Here is a 23,465-nt window from a genome sequence, read left to right on the forward strand (position 1 = left end):
GAAGCCCATCTCTTTGCCTTCACCCAGGCTCTCGGAAGACGTTTTTGGTTTTTCCTTCCAGAGCGAAGCCTGTGACTCTGGAAACTGGCCTGCGTGGCCTGTCGCAAGGGCCATGCTCGAGGACAGTGTGTGCAGGACATGTGGGGTGCCCAGGCCAGGCTCAACTGGAGGGAGCATGACGTACATTTTTACGCGTTGCTTTCCTCATCCTTGTTCACTAAAATTAAAAATACAGGTCAGCTTTTTGGCTTTGACAGAATATTCCTTCTTTCTCCTGTTCAATGCCCCAGAGTCTGAATCCGTGACCGGGACCCTAGTCACCATAATTAGACAAGGTCTTAACGCCTCATGTGCACAGGCAAGAAGCAGGACAACGTGCCCGTCTTTTCCGTGTTTTATCCATGAAATTTGACAGAAGCTTCATGATCTAGGCCTGTTCAGAAGTAGTGTTTTCGGTTGGTTCCTAGTGCTCCTCACACCCCACGTTCCTTCTCCTGTGCCCGTTTTCTGTACTGCTCTGCTGTCCGTCTCGGTGACCGTGCAAACCCTGCCAACCCAGTTCCCCTGCTTCTCTGCACGTCCTACTGCATCAAAGCGGGCGCCGCCCTTGGATCCCCCTGTGGGATCTGCAGGAGGATGAAGTTTCTGATGGCGAAAATTCAGACCAAAGGCCAAGAGTGGAGAGAGAAACACCTTTATTTTCTTCAGAAACAGTGATGCGTATGAACCTGCGGTACCCGTTAACTGTACCAGACCAGAAAGCAGGAACCTGGGCCGGGGCCATACATGGGAGAAATCTTAGAGGAACCCAGATGTCACACTTGCTCTGAGATTAAGTCACTTAGAGTAGTAGTCCCTGGTGGCCTGAGCCATCCCTCCAGCTCTGCCGTCTTCTCTGGGTGACTGGGATACACAGCAGTGATCGACTCGGAGGTAGACGTTCCTGCAGGCAGATGCCTACAGGTCATTATTGGGTTAGGAAACATGTAGGCGGTTAACTTCGAGATGTGCTTCCCATGAGGGAAAATTTCTCCCCCGACCTGCCCCAGGAATACTTCCCAGGCCCCTAGCCACCTATCCTCTGTTCGGAACACGGTTACCCTCGATTTCTGGCAGGACTTTGGACCCCGCAGCCCCCTTTCTTGAGAGCAGATGGAAGTCCATGGTGGCACGGGACTGTGGGTCACAGGCAGACCGGGAAAGCAAGCTCAGCGTTCTCACACTGATTGCTACTCCTGCCCGAGGTTCTCGAGGTCCACATGTGAGTCTCTTGCTGCGCCTGGGAGCCTGGGACTGGCTATCAGAAGCCTCCGCGAGCAGACAGAACCTCCAGGAGACCCGTCAACGTCCGGAATTGGCCTGTTGGCTCTCCAGCCCCGTACCGTGTGTCCCTTCCTGGCGATGTGAGGTGTCGTCCTCGTGTGCCCCCTGATGGCAGATGGGGGCACGGAGCTTAGCGAAGCTTCTCTCACACAGAGCAGTTGTGAGGCTTCTCCCCGGTGTGCGTTTTCCGGTGGCCACTGGAGCGGGAGCCGCTGCCGAAGCTTCTCCCACGCTGCGCACACGGGTGGGGGCTCCGCCGGGCGTGGGCTCGCCCGTGAGCGCTGAGCCGGGAGCTGTTGTTGAAGCTCTTCCCACAGACGGTGCCCCGGTAAGGCTTCTCCCCGGTGTGGGTCCTCCGGTGGACACCGAGGCCGGACCTCTGGTTGAAGCTTTTCCCACGCTGCCCACGGCGGTAGGGTCTCTCCCCCGTGTGCAGCCTTAGGTGGGCAGTGAGGTCGGAGCCCTCGCTGAAGCCTTTCCCGCATTCGCCGCACTTGTCCGGCTTTTCTCCCGTGTGGATTCTCCGATCCCGAACAAGGTAAGGACCTCGGCTAAAGCTTTTCCCACATTCCTGACACTTAGGAGCTTTTTCCAGTTTGGCGCCTGGCTGGTGGCGACAGATCCCTGAGAGCAGGTTTCTCTGCTCAGATTTGCTCGGGCCTTCTCTCCAGCACGGAGTGTCTGCTGACCCCCCCGTCCTGGGACGGGGCCGTCCCCTCACGCTCATCTGGAGAATGTCTATGTGGCTCTCTCGGCATAGGCTCACCCTTCCTGTCTCTCTTGGTCTCAGGGTGGCAAAAAAGGCCACTAGACTTTCTCCAAAGGGCCTTCTTCACTTCTGCCTGCTCTGGATCTTCCCATTTTCGATTCTCATTTTTAGTTCCATTCGTGATCTCAAGACCTGAGAGAACAGAAACATGCTGGACTCTGGAAAGTGACATGCAGGAATGAGGAAAGTTACAATTAAAGCACCATCAAGAAAAATACCTAAATGGAAGGCGTCATAGGATTCAGTCTTCTACTAATTAATAGTCTAATTTCATTTTCCAGTTGGAATATTTTCAAGCTCCAAACCCTGGGTTCACAGGTAAATAAATACCCCTAAATTCCACCTACTTTTCTCTTGTTCTATCCCTTTTTGGATGTTTGGACACAGTGACAAAACTGAGGCAGGGAGGCCAGCTCTATGTCACCTGCCAGTCTGTCTGCAGGTTTGATCTGAATTCTTGACAGCCTAACCAAAGGCCTTCCCGAGTTTGGCCCAAATGAGAAGAAAGTGTGTTGCGAGCACCTGACCAGCAGACACTTTGTCAGGAAAGGAGGATCATGCTAGAGGAGGAGGGAAGAGGAAAGTCTGGGCTGGAGGCCTGACTGGCCACCTGAGGAAGCCGACGCAAGGAGTTGTACAGGAAAAATGACACGTGCTCTGTGAAAGAGGCTGGCAGGTACGGACTTGGGCCCTGAAGGGCAGAGGAAACAGCCTCAATACTGAGAGAGCCAGACTCCCTGGCCCGTGGAAAGTCATCCATCAAGGCAGTAACCACACCAGTAGCAGGGGCAGCTCCCACTTGAATGGTAGGCTAAGGCCTTCTGGGTGGACCTGTGTCCTTTGTGCGTCAGAGCCAAGACTCCTACCAGCACTGTGTGGGAACAGAACTGGCAGGTCATGTCTCCTACCTCCCTGGCCAGGATTCCAGAAGTCCTTTTCATCTCTGGCTGCACCATCCACATAGCCCCTTCTCTGACCTCTGTGGGCTCCCCGTTCTGCTGACTTATCCCCACAAACTCCGTAACCCTTCCCTCTTGGCCAAGAATAGCACTGCTTGCCACCGTGGGTGCAGAGGCCCAGGAGCTTGACAGGGTATCCATTTCCTCATCAAGGACATAAGGCTCAGCAACAGTCTCCCCTCACTTTATGGTATCTCAACTATAGGCAGTTGAACTTGGTGCGACACTGTTCTGGGGTCCACAGAAAGCCCTGTTCCCAGAGTCCTTTTGCCACCGCCCTGTGGGTCTGGCTGTTCTGATGAGTCTGGAATTTCTCATGAAGTTGAGTTTTACAGAGAATGGCCAGGGGAGTCTCTGTCTCTCCACCCCAGCACACACCTGCTGCCAGGGGACAAGGGACACACGATGAGATCACGGAGGCCTGGACCCCACAGGGCAAGGGTAACTTCCCCACAAGTTCCACACTGGTTTGTCCAGCTCTGCCACCGTCTGCTGTCATCCCTGGGAACCACCTCACTGTGTGCGTCTTTCCTAAAACAGACACGTTCAGCATCCTGGAAAGGGCATCCTCTCTAACGGAGAAGGGGTTGTGGAGTATTTACCAAAGCTGCACTCTTGTTCTTTATCCTGAATGCCACTCATTTCTCCTGAGTGATGTCACTGTAAGTGTAATGCCTGTCTCCGTGGTTGGGAGAATCTGTGAGGGCTTGTGGCTCGTGAGAGGACGTGGCCACTTGTAGACCACTTCTGTCGACTGCCGCCTCTGATGTTGAGTAGCCCTGACTGGCCCGTCCCTGTCTCGAGGATCTCCTGTCATCCCTGTAGGTGCGAGAAACTAAACCACAGCATGTCCCATCCCAAGGTGGGAAGAAGCAGTGCTCCGCTGAGAAGGGCATGAGGCCGGCCAGTTCCTCGGGAGGTCCCAGCACATGCTGCTCACTGGCTGGTTCGGTGAGGGCTCCTGTGTGTGTCTCAAGCTGCCCCAGCAAGTGCGTTCTAACCTCTGGTCTGGTGCTCTGAGGGGCACGCCCTTCTCTTCACCCCTATTACTCCTCCTTGAGCCAAAAAAATGGAAAGAGTCAACATGATCCATTTAAAAATGACTCCGTGTGTGCTTAGAGCCCTGCAAGGCCACCCCGTTTCACTGAGAAAACATCAAGTGCTTACGAAGTCCTTTACGTAGGGTCCCAGCTCCTACATTAGAGCTTGTCAATTATCTGTGAAAAGCCAGGTGGTTTGTTGTTAATGATACAGAAGTGCACTTGGACACAGCAGCGATGTGAGCTTGGCGGGTCTGTAAATGCCCTCAGTTCAGGTCATTTTCAGTAGCACTGCCCCACGTGATGTGGCGCCGGATACCATTTATCAGGCTCACCCTCTCCTGGTCTGTGCTGGTCACAATGGCCGCCTCCCCAGACTCACTGCAGCCTCGGCCTGTGTGCTGGCCTGTTCCCTCGGTTACACTCTCCCCCCAGAACAGCCATATGGCTCGTGGCTTCTCCTCACGTCTTTGTTCAAATGTCATCTTCTCAGTGAAACCCAAAGCCACTGTCTAACCCACTGCGTCCCCACACCTTTGATCACCCTTCTTCTCCACTGTCCTGCAGCTGCAATGGAACCTCATTCCCAGCCACTATGACCAACTTCTGGACTCCTCCACCAGCCACACCTGCTAGGACCTCACCCCCTTTCACAGAGAATACAGCACTCATTCCCAGGCTCCTACTGTCTTAGCATCGTATAGACGAAGTCCACAGATAACAGCTAGGCAGAAAATTCACTACCTCGGTGACAGAGACACACCTGGCTTTGGCTTCCCAAGTTCACAACTCCAAAGAAAATGCCCTGGGCTACCCAGCCATCAGCATAAAGGTTCAGGTGCTCCTTTCCTTGTGCGTAAGCTGCACGCGGTCCAACGAATGGCATTAATGGTTAGCCAATAAGGTGTTTACTCCGACTGCCCCCACCTGGGCGGGAATAGGAACCATCTTCAGTTTATAGCCAGAAGACAAGGCCCAGAGCGGGGGACTTCTCTCCTACAGGTGATCAGTACTGGGAGCGGTGCAGACAGGTCCTCAGCAAGGGGCTCTGGAAGAGGCTGTGGGTGTCCTGGGCTGGCTGCTTGCGGTCAGATGTGTAGCTGCCTGCATTCTCCACTGTGTCTTTGCACTTCACGAGTCTTGGCTTGGTCCCTGGGCCTCACCCGCCCTACGTGCCCTACTCCTGGGAGAACCACGGGAGCCACGTGAGGCCAGCAAAGCTTTCATCTCCTGAAAGGCACAGGTTCTGGGCTGCGGCCTTGCACAGCCCCGAGGCTTTGGAACTTCCTTCCACGTTGATCCAGAGGCCGTGGGGACCACGTTCACACAACAGCTGGGCAACTTCCCCACACAGCCGGCTGCTTGGCTGGTGCGCGTGGAGTTTCCAATAACATTCAGGTTCATTGAGAATGGACAGGAACGTCCTGGTTTCCTCAGCAGCCCGGGCCCTGCCTGTCTTTCCTCTGGCTGCTGGGCGTCACCCCGCCCTTATCCTTCCCCTTTCGGCGGTGTCTCACGGGCTTCCAAGCCATCGTCACTTGTGGAACTCTTAGAATTGTTCCTTGCTCAGCGGTGAGTGTCTAGGGTCCCTGCGTGTTCTCCGTGATCCGGAGCATGCAGGGAGGAGACATCGTGGCCGAGCCAGCCGCGGAGCATCTGTCCCTTCCCTGAATCTGATGCTCTGAGGAGCAGCCCGGAAGGGGCAGAGCTGATTTACTGTTTTTAATGTTGTATTTATTTTTGAGAGACAGAGGGACTGAGTGTGAGCGGGGGGGAGGGGCAGAGAGAGACACAGAATCCGCAGCAGGCCCCAGGCCCTGAGCTGTCGGCACAGAGCCCGGCGCGGGGGGCGCGGGCAGAGCCGATTTGAGAACAGCAACCGATGGTCCTGAGACTCTCCGAAGGGCCCGGCTGCCTCCTGAAGGCCCGGGCGCAGAAGCACGCGGTCAGACGTGGGCGCTCTTGAGTTTCCCCTCAGCCGCTCAGGACAGCCCTCGGGTGTGTGTGTGAGCACACGTGCACTCAGGTCGGCCTGCTGCTCCCACAGGCGGTGCCTCCTCGCTGCTGGCTGTCCCCTGCTGTCTCTCACTCCCCAGCCCCTTGCTCTGCCTCCCACTTCCACCCCCACTGCTCTCACGTCCCGCCCTCCCTCGTTCCCACTTGCATGCTGTCCACCCTGTCGTCAGCCCTCTGGCCTGTCCTTCCCTTTCTTCCAGTCTCTGTGTCTCATACCTGCTCTCAGGCTCTTCCTGTTTATTTCCTTCTTGCCTCGACCCAGTGGTCTGCCTCTGTCTCCTTTCTCCGGTCTCCCAGTCTCTCTCTCTCTGAACAAATGAACACCTCCGCTCTGGGCCTGAGGGAACAGGCATCCTTACCCAGAGAGTCGTTTTTGTCATTCCTCTGTGAAATGTCCCTGTGGAGGGCCCTCTGTGCCGGGCCGAGGTGCATCCGTCCTTCCTGACCGAGGAGTGCAGCTCTGTCCTCACACGTGGCTGCTCCCTGTAACGACACTGGGGGCTGCTGCTACCGTTAAGTAGCACCGCTGTAGCCTGGTGCGGGGCAGAGACGTGGCCACAGGCCTCACAAAGCGAGGCAGGGGACGTCAGGCCTCTGAGGGAAGCATCAGGGTGAGGAAAGAGCTTTGTGAAGACGACAGGTGGACAGACGCAAGGAAGGCCAGTGGAAGGACCTCGTGATCTCTCTGACATCTCGACGTGAAGGGGCGTGGGGTAAGAGTGAGCGAAATGGGAACCTCAAGAGACAACGGGGGTCAAGCACAGCTCACCTGGGCCCCAGCTGTCCCATGCGCAGCGCCTGTCTCCTGGTCTCCAAGACCCCTCTCCTGGGGAAGGTTCCTGGGAGGCTGTGCCGTCAGCCAGGCTGGCAAGAAAACAGCCTCAGTTGGAGGGTGGCTGCCACAGAGCAGCCAGAGCCGGGGCTTGAGTGGGGTTCCCGGGTCAGCAGCAGCAGCACTGGGAACCCGTCACAAATGCCTATTCCTGGGGCCCGCCCCCAATCACTGTGCCTGGACACGGCCCCCGGGTGAGTCTGAGCACACTAGAGTTTGAGGGCCACTGCCATTGCCAGTGGCCTCTGTGTGTCGAGAAGCTCCTTTCAGCAGATTCTTGGCATAACGGCTTTTATCAAAAAGGTTTTCTTCATTCTAAAGCGCTGTGGGGGCGCCTGGGTTGCTCAGTTGGTTGAGCATCCGACTCTTGATTTCATCTAAGGTTATGATCCCAGGGTCGTGGTATCTAGCCCCACATCAGGCTCTGTGCTGAGCTTGGAGCCTGCTTGATATTCCCCCCGCCCCTCCCCCACTCTCTTGGGCACACACTCAGTCTCAAAAATAAAAATCAATAAATTTTAAAGCGCTGTGTGCATGTTATGCCAAAAAAATGTTTAGGGGCACCTGGGTGGCTAAGTCGGTTAAGTGGACGACTCTTGATTTTGGCTCAGGTCATGCTCTCACGGTGTGAAATTGAGCCCCATGTCAGGCTCTGCACTGAAAGGTGGAGCCTGCTTGGGATTCTCTCTCAAAATAAATAAAAAACATTAAAAAAAAAGTTTAATGGAGGGGGGAAGCTCTGATCCCCACCATCAAGAGATGACCCTAGAACTCCTAAAAATACCATGGCAATTGAAGCCTTTTACTTTTTTCAGGCCAACATAATATATTTCTCAGAAATCCACCTTTAAGAATTCTACTTCAGGGACGCCTGGGTGGCTCAGTTAAGCGGCTGACTTTGGCCTAAGTCATTATCTCTCCGTTCATGGGTTCCAGCCCCATGTTGGGCTCTGTGCTGACAGGTCAGAGCCTGCAGCCTGCTTTGTATTCTGTGCTTCCCTCCCTCTCTCTGCCCCTATCAAAAATAAATGTTAAAGAAAAAAAAGAATTCTATTAAACAAATGGTTTATTTTCACTTTAGAACAGAACTTCAGAGGAGACGCAGAGGCTTGTGGCCCTGAGGAAGTCACCGAACTAGAGATAGGAACAGCATGAAGACGGGTGAACAGGGGGAGTGGAACCTGGCACAGGGTGAGTTTTTACCCTCTTCACACTCAGAACCCCCAGCCTCGGGAACCACATCCTAGAGAGCAGTGATGTTCCCAAGGATTAAAAAGAAATCACTGCTAAATGGTAGAGTTTACAAAGATACTGAGTGTTCCATTTGCTTAAAAAACACAAAAGCAAATACTCCTCTTAAGACAATTTTCTGTTTCAACAGAAAGTAGCCAGTGGAAACTGGGTCAAGATGTAATGTTTTCTTCTAGGGTGTGGGTTAAATAAAGAGCTGGCTTTTACAAATTACTGAGCACGCTACAATGGCAGCTTTCAATTAAGCAGAGAGGCAGCAGTGGCCGTGGACTGTCTCAATGTATGCAGCCACAGTGGTTCACTCCAAGATACAGAAAGACAGAGCCCTGGTCTGTCCATGCACTGGAGTATTATTTAGCCACGAAAAGGATGGAACTAGTGAGACAGGCTTAAACCTGCTAGATGAGAGGGGCAGGCACGGAGGGTCATACCCTTTCTATGAAATCTCCAGAACAGGCAGATCTGTAGAGAGAAAGAGGAGTAACTCCCAAATGGGTAGATGGTTTCCTTGTAGGGGGTGAAAATGTTTGGAACTGGATAAACGTGATGATTGTATAATTGAATGTGTGTGCTAAATACACCTGGATTGTTCACTTGAACATGGCTAATTTTGTTACATGAATTTCACTTCACCTTAACAGTTTTTTGATTAAAAAGTTTAAGAGAAGTAGAAACCAAAATAGAGCTTTGGAAGAAAGGCAAAAATAATCAGGGGAAATGTATTTTGGATGAAGTTAAGCTGGATGAGAAAAGGGCTTTTGTTTTCAAATATACAAAGAGCTGCTATGCAGGTGAAGGCACATGTGCAGATTTTAATATTCCTGGTTCAGAAGCAGCAGAATCAGTTGTAATAAGGGAGAATTAGGGTGACACATAAAAATTCTCCACCCCTAAGTGCTATTACCATCAGCTAACATTTGAAATCTTGTGTTGTGGGTACATTTCAAAGGTATTTAATCTAGAACACTGGGGCAGACTCCAGCTCAGACCTGCTCATTCTAAAAAATGAGTTCTTCCGCAGCCCCAGGTGAGGGCAGAGTTCTGCTTACCTTCTGGCTGTTTCCCTGATCTTTGTTGTGAGCTCCGTGACCCCGTCAAAGTGCTTCTCTCTGGATGAACCCGCCGTTTCAGGTGGGACCTCTGTGACTCTCTGGCTGGTCCCCAAGGGTCTGTCTCCTCATTGAGCACTTTCCAGTCCTTCCCTGAATCTGGGACCTGAGAACAGACCCCATCATCTGTCACTACAAATTCCTGCCTAAGAGACTTTAAAAGCCCTAACAGGGACATTAGGAAACAATGTGAGACCCGAGGAGGCAGAAGAAAAATACTCTCAGGGCCCTGTAATTAAAAGAAAAAAAAAAAAAAAAAAAAAGATTACAAGTTGGTCTCAATCCCCTGGTCTCTAGCGATTCAGAGTTAATGGAAGCGCCTAGCACAGAGGTGACGTGGCCGATGTGCTAACCGTGGTGCACACCTGTGCGAAGTGAGGTCAGCCTGCAGCGTAGGAAGCCGTGGCCTCAGCACTCCTGCCCTCTCCCCACCCCCCATCCAGCGGAGCACCAAGTCCGGTCATTTCTGCCAGCCGCAAAGTCCCTCGCCCCAGCCCTTTCCGGCTGCACCCATGAGCCTGCTTCGGGCCACGTTCCTCTGCTGCCGGCCCTCCATCCACCCTCTGCCTACACGGAATCCAGCAGGTCTTGGAAAGCACGTGCTCACGTGCTCTGTCCACACTCTGCAGAGTCCCCCCACTTCTTGCCTAGCCCCTTTCTCCCACCCTCCCTTCTCTGCCAAACATGCCACACCCTCTGCCACCTGAGGCTCCTGACAGCCACTCCTCTGTCACGGCCCGGAGAGGCGGTGCCCACTCTCCGTCTGCCCCACAGTCATTCTCTATCACATCAGCCGGCTCGTTCGTTCCTGGCTCTTTCTTCCTTTGCTTGTGGTCTGTGTCCCTCCTGGAGTGTAGCCTGCAGCAGGCCACGGACCACGCCTGTCCCGTTCACTGCACAATCCCCAGTGTCTGCCGTCTGGCAGGCACCTCAAAGCCACTTGTGTCTTTCAGAGCCACCTTCATTCATTAAGTCCGCCGTGTATGACGTGTCCTGTCCGTTGAGTGAGTGAGGAGCGTGGCGCGGAGAGGCCTCTGCGTCCTGGCAAGTGCCGTCAGCTTCCGCTCTCCCTCCCCTCCGCTCACGGTGCCCTTCGCGCCCCAGACAGGCTTCACATGGCTGTGTTATCCCTCACGTTCCTGTCCTGTCCGCATTCCTGTGCAGAGCTTGGCTCTGAAACACCAGGGGCCGCAAGAGACAGAGACTGTCCCCACAGGGAGAGGGCAAGGGGAACTGGAGCAGGATGACTTCTCACCTGTAGGGGTTCCTGCCATTCACCTGTCCCAGCTCTGACTCCACACACGTGCTACTGCTCGCCCTTCTCCGCGCCGTCCCAGGTGTTACTGTCCCGACGCCATGGATCCTTCATGAACTTCCTCAGCTTTGTCCCTGATGCGTCCCCACCAAGCTCTCTGCCCTCCACACATTATGTCAACACCACTCAATCCTTGGTCCTGTGAAATGCTGCGCCCCTCGCCGGTCCCCCTCCCACAGCCCAAGGACACGTCTGCCTCCTCACCGGGGACACTGGTACCTCCAGTTCCAGCCATGCCGTCTCTGCACCCAGCCAGCTGCTTCCTGTTGAGCACAGAGGTGCTCAGGCTACGGCGTTCCTCTGACCCACACGCCTCCTTCAGGCTGTGCCTCTCCTGGACCTCTGGTTGCGATCTCAGTTGCCTTCTTCCCACAAGTCTCCCACAACCAAAGCCACGTTCCCGTTGTGCTGTGCCTTTCACGGCTCCCTTCTCCCGAAATGTACAAGATCGTGACACTGACCGGATCTCACACCTAGTCCTACCTGGACAAGCGCACACTGTGTGAAACTCATCGCTATCCCACACTGACCCCTTAATCCCGGCGGCAGCGGCTCTGATACAACTTTGTTTACTGCATAACAATAGCATCTGCACTCGAGGAACCTTTCGGCAAGAGAGACTGGATGTTATTTCACCAACTCTAATTTTCCTGATCTCCTGAGTGAGGGACAGTGTCCTTTCCCTGGCCTTTTGGAGAACTGTTCTGAGCTTTAACTTTTGTATTAGGGACCCTAAACATCCACTGACTGTATCAGTGTGTACATTATTTCACCAAATGACAAAATCCTCTCCATAGACGAAGGGCATGGGACCAACCCAAGATAGCTAAGAGTTTGTGGTGAGTGGCGGGGGGCTACTGTGCATTTCTCAACACGTCTCCAGCAATGGGATTGCTGTGCTCCTCACCCTACTTCATAATTAAACTCACCAGGTTCTAAGTTGCCTGTTCTCACCTGTTGCCCAGACGCACTCTGTACATCCTCAACTAGAGCCACAGCTTCCTCACCATTTTCTGGATGTTGCTCCCTCACCCAGGTCTGGATCTCCTGTGGCAAGATGGTGAGAAACTGCTCCAAAACCAGCAGCTCCAGTATTTGCTCTTTCGAGTGTGTCTTGGGCTCTGCCACTGACAGCAGAGTTCCCAGAGCTTGCTAAATCCTTCATGGGGGCCAGCTACCTCCTGGGAGCATTAGTGCCTGAAGCGTTGGCGGGAAGTTTCAGAGTCAGAGCCATTGCTGGGAAGGGCTGACTTCTGTCCCTCTGTGGAGTCCTCACTTGGGGATGGGTATGCCTGGGGACTCATTGTTGCAGCCATGACTGGCTTCAGCAAACTGGCTCACTGGTAGCCGCTTCTACTCTAGAGAGCAGATTCCATTTCTTCTCAGATCACTAGGAAGCCATTCTCCTGGAGACCAGTGAAAGAAGAGACACATGAGAATACCAGAGTGGTGCAGATGCACAGTTGAGAAAGACTAGGCTTTGAAGGGAGGCTGCAGAAAAGGGAAAAGACAGGGTAAATTTATCTCCTATTCTTTTCCTCTGCCTCTTGTGATGCATTTTATGTCCTTTCCCTTTGCTTCCTCCACAATCCAAGCCAAGGATCTAAAGCACTGGAAATACCAAAATAGTTTTCATTACGTTCAGATGGTGTTTGCTAATGAATTCTCCAAACTACTTTCTTTTGTTTCCCATAGATCGGGATCTTGTCCCTGTCCTCCCTCCCCTCCGGAAGCCAGGAGCCACCTTCCCAATTGCCACCTTCTCTTAAGGTGTCTCTAGATTAACTTCTTCATCACTTTCACCCTCCCCCCTGCCACCACCACACACACATGCACACACACGGTGTGGATGAGAAATGACTGGTTTGCTGTATGCTCTTATTCTCCAGTATTCCTTTCTATTTTTGAATGCAGTCTCTTCTTCCTTTGTAAAAGAGTCCCTCTCTAGCCCAGTGGATCTCTCGGTGCTATTCGTTACAGTACCCCACACCACCCGCCTTGGGGAGCAGGCATGTGACATAAACAGAGCCTGTCGGGGCACCTGGGTGGCTCAGTCGGTTAAGTGTCCGACTTCGGCTCAGGTCATGATCTCACAGCTTGTGGGTTCGAGCCCCACGTCGGGCTCTGTGCTGACTGCTCAGAGCCTGGAGCCTGTTTCAGATTCTGTGTCTCCCTCTCTCTCTGACCCTCCCCTGTTCATGCTTTGTCTCTCTCTGTCTCAAAAATAAATTAAACGTTAAAAATAAATAAATAAATAAATAAATAAATAAATAAATAAAAACAGAGCCTGTCAAAATTCTCTTGAGATTTTAGGTGGGGTAGAAGTTCCAAATTTCCTAGGAATTGCTGAATTGGGTGGGTGTAAGACTTGAGCATGGGACTTTGGCTGGAGTCATGATCTCACGGTTCATGAGTTTGAGCTGCTCGACCAGCTCTGTGCTGACAGCTCAGAGCCTGGAGCCTACTTTAGATTCTGTCTCCCTCTCTCTCTCTGCCCCTCCCCCACTTGCACTCTGTCTCTCTCTTCCCAAAATAAATAAACATTAAAAAATATTAAAAAGAAAATAAAAACCGGACTCAAGTTACTCTTCTTCCAAAGAAGTTAAACTGCCTTCACTTATAATCACTTTACATGTAATGCGGCCCAAGATGCTAGAAGGAGAGAAATGGAAGGCATTATAGATCTTTTTAACAAACACAGGAGCATCACATGGCATAGCTCCTCAGCACAAGGTCACGGACTCGAAGAAGTATCCCATGCCTCACAGATTTTCTACTTCCTGCACCTTCTCTGGATGAGGAATAATTTAATAAATGCTATCCTAGTTTCATGCGGAAGACGGAGCCGGTGCTCTTCATGACCCCTGCCATCCCCCCCATAGTTTGTTGTAAAACGCCGGTATCGGAAATGTGTTCCACTCCGACGAAGACGCTGGCGCTTGGCGGGAAGCAGGACGAAGACGGGAGCAGGGCTGATTCACTTCGCGCTCGGCAGGGACGCTCTGAGGACTCCCGCTGCGCCGGGTGCGAGGTGTGGGGAAACATCCGCACGGGCAAGGCCCGGAAGGAGGACCGCGCCTGTCCCCACCGTCCTGAAAAGATTCCCAGCGGCAAGGGGCTCACAGGCGAGCGTCGGACCCCGCCGCGAGCCCGCGGCCGCGAGGAAAGGGAACACTCACCGGACTCGCTCAGCCGCCGGGCCGGAAGAGTGCGCTAGGAGCCCCGGCGCTAGTCCGCCGGCTACGCATGCTCGCGAGCAGCGCCTTTGGACTACAACTCCCGGCGTGCACTGCGAAGGCCGGGCGTCGTCCCTCGCCAGCATCGACAGACTCAGCAGCAAATAGACACGAGAGAACGCCTTCTGGGAGCCAATCCCCCAGGGGAGGGGGCGGGCCCTCCTGCGGCGCAGTTCGCGCGTCATTCCTTCTCAGCCAGTGGAAGTGTCCGCGACGAGCGGCCCCGCCCCCGTCGCTGGCTCCCAGGTTCTGGGTCCCAGGTCCCCAGAGAGGTGAGTCCGCGGCCGGTGGGCGCGGGTTGTGGGGCCGTCGGCGGAGCTGCCGCCTCAGGCGCCAGCCCCGGCCCGCACGCAGCCACGAAGCTGAGCCGCGCGCCGGAGAGCCCGCAGCTCCGCCTCGCCAGGGGCAGCCGGGGCGCCCTCAGAGGCCGGAGCGAGTGGGCCTGCCGGGCGTCGGGAGCAAGCCGCCGCCGTGCTCAGCCTGCCTTGCTGCGCGTGGGGGTTCCGATCCCTCCCCTCCGGCACGCGCAGCCCCGCGGCTCCGGGCGACGTGCTCGAGGTCGGTGCAGCCCGGGTGCCGCGGAGCTGGCGCAGGCCACCTGTGTGACAACTTGAACTTTTCCTAGGATTTCCCGACCGCCAGATGGATCACCTTGCGCAGTTCCTCTGAGACCTCGCGCGTTTATCGATGAAATAAAAAGTAAGATTTTCCCCAGTTCCTTTTAGAACGTTATGACTTTTCTCCATTTGGAGACAGCTCAAGAAACTGCCAGAGGGACAGACAGCTCCTCTCCGTCGGGCCCTGCGTTGTCTTCGGGAGCTTGGGGCCTGTATGTGCCCCGCCCTCGCTGACATCTTTCCAGCGCTTAGAGACACTTGTCCAGAGTCATGATCTTGAAGGCTTGAGCCGCTTGCCGGGAGAGAGAGGCTGTCTCCTGAGCCCCAAGATGGCGGCTAAGATGGAGATAACTTTGAGCTCGCAGTCCCACATTCAGGCCTCCTCCAAGCCAGAGAGACACATAATAACAAAGCTGGAAGAGAAACGGGGACCCGCTCTGCAAAAGGACCGCCCCGATCCCGAGCTCTCCCGCCAGAGCTTCCGACGGTTTTGTTATCAAGAGGTGACTGGACCCCAAGAGGCACTCGCCCGGCTGCAGCAGCTCTGCCGTCAGTGGCTGCAGCCCGAGCTGCACACCAAAGAGCAGATATTGGAGCTGCTGGTGCTGGAGCAGTTCCTGAACATCCTGCCCTCGGAGATTCAGGCTCGCGTCAGGCATCGATGTCCAATGAGCTGCAGGGAGATTGTGACCCTGGTGGAAGATTTTCAAAGAGCAGCCAAGAGACCAAAGCAGTGGGTAAGGAGGGCCCTCTCTCGTGGTCCCCAGAATTTCGTTTTCATCTGGATAGTTTCTGGTCTTTGGCTCCCTCCCTAGTTAGTCCAGAAATGGATCGGATGGCTTCAAAGGGTGCTTCTGGCTTCTGTTTGGGAACACCCCCTGAGAGAGATAACTGGTTGTCAGAAAACTCAGGCACTGGCACTCCAGTGAGGAAGTAGAGGATCAAGTAAGGTTCTTGCTTTTTGGCTGCCAGATCTCCCCACACCCATTCCTCCTGAAGGTTTCCTACAATCAGGACTCTTAGTAGAAAGGATCATGTTGTCGTGTAGGAACTTGATTTGGGGGGGAATTTCCTGGTGGACCTTGTTTGGGTGAAGTGTCTTGCTTTTGGATCAGGAAGTTGCAGCTCAGTTGGCCAGTGTTTCTTCCAGCCCCCACCCCCAAGTCAGACTCCAGTCAGAGGCGAGGCAGGAAGCAAACAACCATGTGTTTTGGGGAATGGAGGCAGTCAGAGAGCAGGGTGAGCAGTGCACTCAGAGCCCTGTTACTACTGGGATCTCCTTCCCAGGGAAGCCTGGGGCAGAACAATTGATTAGGTTTTTGTTTTGTTTTGTTTTGTTTTGTTTTTAATGTCCTCACCATCCTGCATCCCCATCCAGCAGGACCTGTTTCCAGTAGAAGTAGGGAGGCACATGGACATAGGGTGACCATCTGCTGGGCCAGTGTCATGACTAACCCTGATATTTGTGCCTTCTCTGTGTTGACTCTGAGGTCTCGAGAAAGACTCATGCTTTAGGGGCACCCACTCGAGAAATACTGGCTGATGTGAAGCAGCCTCTCTAATCATTCTGCATGTCCTTCCCTTTGCTTCCTTTGAGAGTCTCCGAAGTCTTTCCAAGTTGACCTCCAGGCTGTTATCAGGAATTCCCGGGGTAAAGGGGTCATCACAGAGCAGTGAGAGAGGTCATGCTCCTCTCTACTGAGTCCTCTGGCTGCACTCTAATGCATAGGGCTTGTTCCTAGGTGGCCGTGTGTATGCAGGGGCAGAAAGTGCTCTTGGAGAAAACTGGATCTCAGCTTGGAGAACAGGAACTACCAGACTTTCAACTGCAAACTCCTAGGAGGTTTCCCCGGGAGAGTGCTCTGGAGGAGCCTTCCCAGGCGGGATCTCCGGACCAGCTGAGCTCTCATCATTGGGAAAAATCCACACTCCTCCAGGAACCAAGCCCCAGATTGGCTGGTACAGGTAAACACTTGATGCCTCTTCTCTCCCTAAGTCCTTTACCTCCAGCAGATTATCTCGTTCTGAAAAGCCATAGACCTTGCGTTGAGTTTGTTTAATGTTTTATATAACAGGAGAGCTTTATTCCCTAACAAATTTCACAGATTAGAATGGTAGCAATACTGTACACAAGAAGTACGTTTCTTTCAGTGTCTCTTAATGACTCTAACACTGCAGTACACAATAGGATTATCTAGGTCCTACTTTTCTGTTCCTTTCAGAGCTTTTTACAGTGAAGATAGATCCACATATGGCCACTGATGAACATCCATGCAAACCTTGGCTGAGTTTCATCACTTAAGATGGTCCCATGTTTAGAAAGCGCCTAAAGAATGTTAGGCTCATTAAAGGAAATGTCCCGCTCCATAATATCTTCAGCCTCTTCCTCTCCCTGTGATGTCTTATGTCTATTTCCCCACCTGTCTCTGGTACAATGCCAGTATTTGTTAGCCCTGCTGTACTCGAAGACCAAATGACAGTGACACTTTGGCCAATCTTAGTGATGTGAATACAGAGGCTGGTCAGCAAGTTAGAGCAAAAAGTTACCAGAAAGCTAGAACGCATTGATTTTCTAAGATTTGCTACATTCGGTGAAATACTTGAATTTGGTTATTCTTGGAACTTAAGAATGGAGAAGACCAAGGCGCTGGGCGGGGGCGGGGGGGGCGGGGTGCTCAGTCAGTTGAGCGTCAACTCTTGATTTCTACTCAGGTCATGATCTCACTGTTCATGGGGTCGAGCCCTGCGCTGGGCTCTATGCTGACAGTGCAGAGCCTGCTTGGGATTCTCTCTCTTCCTGTCTCTGTGTCTCTCCCCTGCTCACGTTCTCTCTCAAAATAAATAACCATAAAAAATAAATAATAATGGAGAAGACCTGGGGCATCCAGTGGAAAAGTACTGTGATCCTGGCTGAGGTCCTGACCCATAACCTATGGACTTCGTGGTCCTGGGCCTGCACACTCCCTTCTCCTGCCTCATCACAGGCAGCTCGGTGTGCATTCGGGCTCCATCTTCTTTTATTTGATCGCTGCAGGTACATTCTCACGTTCTTCACCCCGAACATCAGCAGTGCCTTCCGTCAGAGCTGCACTGCTCAGTGTAGTTGCTGCTGGCCACAGGTGGCTATTTAAATTTTATTTATGGAGATAGAATTCACATGCTCTAAGATTCACCCCTTCAAAGTGTACAGTTCAGTGGTTTTTAGTGTATTTGTGCACTTGTGCGACCATCCCCTCTAATTCTTGGATATTTTTGTAGCCTCAAAAAGAAACCCAGACCCATTGGCAGTCACTCTCCGTTGCCCCTTCTTCCAGCCCCTGGCAACCACTGTGTACTTTCTGTCTCTGGATTTGCCTGTTCTGGATATTTCAGAATCACATTTGTTGTGCTGTTTTGTGACTGGCTTCTTTCCCTGAGCGTAATGTTTTCACGGTTCATCCATGTTGTAACACGTATCATTCACTACTTTGTTCCTTTTATGGTGGATTTTCCATTATACAGACACGGTGTTTATGCGTCAGTTGATGGGCATTTGGGGTATTTCCATTTTTTGGCTATTATAAATCATGCTGCTGTGAACATTTGTGTACACGTTTTTGTGTGGTCATGTTGTCATTTCTGTTGGCCGTATACCTCGGAGTGGCATAGCTGGGTCATACGGTAACTATGCTTAACCTTTCGAGGAAATGCCAGACTGTTTTCCAGAACGGCTGCGCCATCTTACGTTCCCGCCAGCAGTCCCTGGGAGGATTCTGATTTCCCCACGTCCTTGTCGGCACTTGTCAGTCTTTTGGGTTACAGCAGTCCCATTAGGGGTGAAGTGGTATCTCATGGAGATTTTATTTCCCTCATGGCCAATGACGTTGAGCATTTTTCCATGTGCTTACTGATCAGTCGTGTATCTTCTTTGGAGAAGTATCCATTCAGATCCTTTGCCCATCTCTCATTTGCATTAGTCTTTTTGTTTTAAGAGTTCTCTGTATATCTTGGATACTAGAGTCTTATATATATAATTTACAAGTATTTTTTCCCACTTCGGGTTGTCCTTTCACTTCCTTAATAGTATACTTTGAAGCACAAATGTTTCTAATTTTGATCAAGTCCAATTTATTTTTTTGTTAGCTTGCTTGTGTTCTTGGTGACATATCTAAAATACCATTGTCTAATCCAGAGTCACAGAGATTTACGCCAGTGTTTTGTTCAAAGGGACATTGGTTTAGCTCTCATATTTAGGCCTTTGATCCATTTGGGGTTGTTGTTTGTTGTGTTACGAGGCAAGGGTCCACCCTCATTCTTTTCCAAGTGGATATCCAGTTGTCCCAGCCGCTTTTATTGAAAGAAGTACTCTCTCCCTATTGAATTGTGTCGACAACCTTGTTGAAAAGCAGTTGACCATAATTGTATAGGCTGCTCATTTAAATCTGGACTTAAATTAATGAAAATTAAATGAAATGTAAAATGGGGTTTCTCAGTCACACTAGCCACATTTCAGGGACTCAGTAGCTCTAGGTGGCTAGTGGCTACCCTGTTGAATAGCACGTGCACAGGTACCCATACACGTGTATCCTTCCCACCTGGCAGGAATCCTACAGGGTAGCACAACTCCAGATCCTTCTACCTGCCCACAGACATTCCAGCTCGTTTCCATCCCAATCCTCAATCGTGATGGTCACAAACTGTGGAGTTTCTGAAGTCAGGATACATATCTAGCCTGTGTTACGGTTTTTAACCCTAATGCTGTCACGTTTCTAATGAACGAACATGCCACGTTTGCTGCATTTCCCATTATTTAAAGAAACCGTGGCGATCGCTCAGTGTCCATGTGAGTGAGTGTGTTGCAGTGTTGAAATTCCAACTCTCTCCCTTTTTTCCATTTGTTAATTAATGCTAGGGCTGATGGGTTTGCTTTTCCATATTTTTTCTTTCCCTAACCTTTCCCTAAAGGTCGGAAGAAGACATGGGGTTGGGGAACTTGGTTCCTAACTCTAATACGAATTAGAATCACCCCAGGAACCTGTTAACCATGCAGATTTCCAGGTCCCACCCCCCCAGAGATCCTGACTCCACAGCTGTGGGGATGCAGGGACAGCCTGCTTGCGTAACAGGTGGCCCAGATGAGTCGAATGCAAGTTGCCAGGAGAGGACCACACTTCGAGAATGTTTCTTAGCTCTTTTGCTGAGGTCCTTTCTTCAGAGCCCAGGAAATGAAACCTATTCTTTCTAATTGTAGAGGCCCCCAGAATGAAAAGTGACAACAAGGAAAATCCGCAGCCAGAGGGGGCTAAAGGAGGGAAGCCATGTGCCCTGTCCCCTGGCAGACCCAAAGGTAACGGTCTGCAGAGTCCCGAACCGAGAGGGGCGAATAGGAATGAACCCCGGTTGTCACGGAGGCAGGTCAGCCCCCCGAATGCTCAGAAGCCATTCGCTCACTACCAGAGACATTGCAGGGAACTGGAGTACATCAGCAGCCCCCTGAAAAGCCACCCGTTGAGAGAGCTGAAGAAAAGCAAAGGGGGCAGAAGGAGCCTGAGCAGTCGCCTGCAGCGCCTTGGTCACCAGGCGGCCCGCTCGGCAAAGAAGCCTTACAAATGTGATGACTGTGGGAAAAGCTTCACGTGGAATTCGGAGCTGAAAAGACACAAGCGGGTGCACACAGGGGAGAGGCCCTACACGTGCGGAGAGTGTGGGAACTGCTTTGGGCGCCAGTCAACGCTGAAACTGCACCAGAGGATCCACACCGGGGAGAAGCCCTACCAGTGCGGCCAGTGTGGGAAAAGCTTTCGCCAGAGCTCAAACCTCCACCAGCACCACAGACTCCACCACGGGGACTGAAAGCGGGGCTTCGGTCTCTCCGTTCAGAAGGAAGGCATCCGAATTTCGCCTTCCCTTACTTGCATGTAAATCCCAGGGGGTCTGTGTGACTTACAAGGAAAGCAAGAAGTCCCTGAGGGATGCGGTGCACGTTTGGCCCGTGAGGAGTTCCAGAAGATGCCGAGGGGGACGGGACCGTGTCGGTGACAGGGTGAAGAAGTGGCAGGTCTGGGCGTTGGGTCAGAGAGAACCGGGGTCTCTGCTGGAGAGCAGGGAGTGACCGCTGAGAGAACCCGGCCCATCCCGCAGGTGCCCCTCCCCCCCCCTTGGTGTGCAGTCTTCCCCCTGCCGCTTTATTTATTCTCTAAATACGTCCAAGGGGAAATTCCATATGTATATACCTGATGTGCTTGCTGTCATGCCCGACAGTCTTTACCGCACACGCACTTCGGTATAACGATCAGTGATTTCAAGGCAAAAGCTCATTGGAATATAAATCCCCTAATACTCTTTCTGTCGTTGCTGGCTGTTCATAATAAAGGACACATGAAGCGAGAGCGTCAGCGTGTTTGTGTGAGGACGGGATTCCCAAGTAAGTAGTTCTCCACACGCGTGCGCACACACAGTGAGGGGAGCCCTCACTGCTCTCCTTCCTCAGGCCGGTGATGAAATGTTAGAAAACTGGATTCTTTCAGACATTTACTAAGAACCACTGAAATGGGTTAATTTTAGGATGTGTAAATTCTCTCTCAGTGAAGTTTCTAGAAAAGAAAACACAAAAGATATCTGCACGAAGTGTTCAGGTCCTGGAACGAGGCCAGAGTCGATCTCGGTCCGTCCCCATATTCTTTCGGAGTAAGAATCCGAACCCGGTCGGTGTGGTCCTTAGTCGCCCGCAGCAAACGAGTGGATCTCGGACTTCCGAGAAGACCGCTGGTGGATGGGTGCCTCCGGCGGGAAGCGGCCGTGCGGCGTTCCTCCTACAGCGAGGATACCCGAATATCCGCAGGTCCCTGCCGGCCTCCTCCAGGCCCTCTACCGAGCTGCACCCTCCACCCCCAGGGGGCTCTGCGCCCACTGTTCCCTTTGACCTTAGGACCTGCCGCCCCCACCACTTCCTCCCTCTCCCGCCTCACAGGAGTGGCCTGCCCAGCAAGGCCTTCTCTGGGCACTTTTGTTGTGTCACTCCCTGCCTCACACCACGCGCCGGTGCTGGGAGCACCCTGGGAGCAGATTTGCCCCCCAGAGGACGTTTGGCAGTGTCTGGAAATGCTTTTGGTGCTTATGACTGGGGGGCAGGGAGCGGAGCTCCTGACCTCTAGTGGGTGGAGACCAGGATGCAGCCGAGCGCGCCACAGTGCACAGGACAGCCCCACCACGGGGTCACCTGGCCCAGAGTGGCAGTAGTGCCGAGGTCGGGAGCTGTACTGTTCACGGTAAAGGCTCTTTAGGGACAGGAACCCTATTTTCCCATCATGTTAGCTTTTGGACTGAGCCCACGCCCCGCCAAGAGAAATAGGTGTTGTTCTGTCAGGGCCAAGTCCTGAGTCAGAGATCCTGGTGACGATGTGTTGAATGCAGTGGACAAAGCCTCTTGTCTTCTGGGCAGAGAGAGACTTAATGGAAGCTCATTGGCCTTTCTCGTCGTTTTTAGCGGACCTTTAGACTGATTCACAGTCCCCTTCCCGGCAACCACGTTAGATTTGAGAGGAGTTTGGGGTGCCTGGGTGGCTCTGTCACTTAAGCATCTGACTTCGGCTCAGGTCATGATCTCACCGTCCGTGAGTTCGAGCCCCGCCTCAGGCGCTGTGCCGACAGCTCAGTCTGGAGCCTGCTTCGGATTCTGTGTCTCCCTCACTTTGCTCCTTCCCCACTCGCCCTGTCTCTCTCTCTCTCAAAAATAAAAAACTTAAAAAAAAAAAAAAGGTTTTAGAGGAGTTTGCCCTCATTACTCCTGCTCCTTACATCACCCCTGTCTGTTGCCTCTCACCGGTCAGGACCTCTTGATTCCTCCTTTGTCCCCACCTCATCCATCTCCTTTTCCCAGGCCAATTTTGCCGTCGTAAGACCCCCTTAATCATAGTTATGTCTGTATCAGTTTCTCATCGGCACTGTAACAGATGATCACAAACTTAGTGGCTTAAAACAACACAGTCTCTTAGAGTTCCAAGGGTCAGAAGCCCAACATCAGGTTCACAGAGCCAAAATTAAGGTGTCCGAATGGGTGAATCTGTTTCCTTGCCTTTCTGAGCTTCTAGTGGCCGTTGTATTCTGTGGCTTGTGGCCCCCTCCTCCATCTTCAAAGTGCATGTCTCCGTTCTCTGACACCACATCCCCTTGTCCTCTGACTCTTACCCTCCGGCCTCCCTCTTGAAACTGCTGTAATGTTTATATTTGGGCTCACCCAGATAATCCAAGATAATCTCCCCGTCTCAAGATTCTTAATCATATCTGCAAAAATCCCTTTTGCCCTATAAGGTAACATTCACGGCTCCAGGGATAAGGATGTGGGCATCTTCGGGGGGGGGGGGGGGGGCGGCGGATTTGGCCCAACCATACCCATGTGTTGAATCAACTTGGTTAGTCAAAGATCTCTCCTGAAAGCTAATGAGCTAGATTTCCAGTCTTCTTATTTATTAAGAGTTGGAACAGGAAGACTTCTTTAAATAAGAGCTTTGTTTGTTTGGTATGTTTTGGAGAACTTTGTGTATGTGCTCTCTCTCTCCTGCACACAATCAGTGATTGCTGAATCTTAGGAGTGCCTGGATGGCTCAGTCAGTTAAGCGTCTGACTCTTGGTTTCGGCTCAGGTTGTGATCTTCTGGTTCGTGGGTTCGAGCCCCGTGTCGGGCTCTGTGCTGACAACGTGGAGCCTGCTTGGGATTCTCTGTCTCTGCCTCTCGCTCACCCTCTCCCTGTCTCTCTCAAAAATAAGTAAACATTTAAAAAAATAATTGCTGAATCGTAAAGTCAAATGCGGTCCTTGGATAAATGTGGCACAATTGCCAATCTGAATCTCACTCCTTCCCAGAAGGCTTTCAAACCTGTGATGCTCCCTTGTCTCTCCCAGCCCAGTTTTCCTCCGGCAGGTAAGGCTCAACTCCAGTGAGGAGAGTCCGAAGGGTGGAAGAAGACGCACAGCCACATTTGCAGGTGTGCTCAGTTCTGCAGATGTGGGGTTCTCCCCA

At 52.4% G+C, this 23,465-nt stretch overlaps 2 protein-coding genes across 3 annotated transcripts; one reads left to right on the forward strand and one right to left on the reverse strand.

Annotated features, from left to right (window-relative positions):
• Positions 1–679: 679 nt before the first annotated feature.
• ZSCAN32 (zinc finger and SCAN domain containing 32) lies at positions 680–12,318 on the reverse strand. The gene is given in 14 exon segments (XM_053894269.1): positions 680–1,474; positions 1,476–1,944; positions 1,947–2,015; positions 2,018–2,250; positions 2,731–2,783; positions 2,870–3,052; positions 3,055–3,229; positions 3,231–3,432; positions 3,992–3,994; positions 6,467–6,590; positions 6,877–6,971; positions 9,240–9,405; positions 11,569–11,738; positions 11,741–12,318. Coding segments are annotated over 14 exon segments (2,265 nt in total). The 5' UTR covers positions 11,931–12,318; the 3' UTR covers positions 680–1,341.
• Positions 12,319–14,060: 1,742 nt separating this feature from the next.
• Positions 14,061–20,835, forward strand: ZNF174 (zinc finger protein 174). 2 transcript variants are annotated; one of them, XM_019468395.2, is made up of 3 exons: positions 14,061–15,204; positions 16,210–16,432; positions 16,690–17,130. In XM_019468395.2, exons 1-3 carry the CDS (start codon positions 14,797–14,799, stop codon positions 16,767–16,769), a joined length of 711 nt encoding a protein of 236 aa, XP_019323940.1. In that variant the 5' UTR covers positions 14,061–14,796; the 3' UTR covers positions 16,770–17,130. The 2 variants fall into 2 exon arrangements, with proteins under 2 accessions (XP_019323940.1, XP_019323938.2); XM_019468393.2 differs by lacking the exon at positions 16,690–17,130 and adding an exon at positions 19,698–20,835 and having other exon boundaries at positions 14,064–15,204.
• Positions 20,836–23,465: the final 2,630 nt, after the last annotated feature.

This window comes from Panthera pardus, unplaced genomic scaffold, assembly GCF_024362965.1.
Source record: "Panthera pardus isolate Hobbes unplaced genomic scaffold, ASM2436296v1 HiC_scaffold_4, whole genome shotgun sequence".
Taxonomy (NCBI): domain Eukaryota; kingdom Metazoa; phylum Chordata; class Mammalia; order Carnivora; family Felidae; genus Panthera; species Panthera pardus.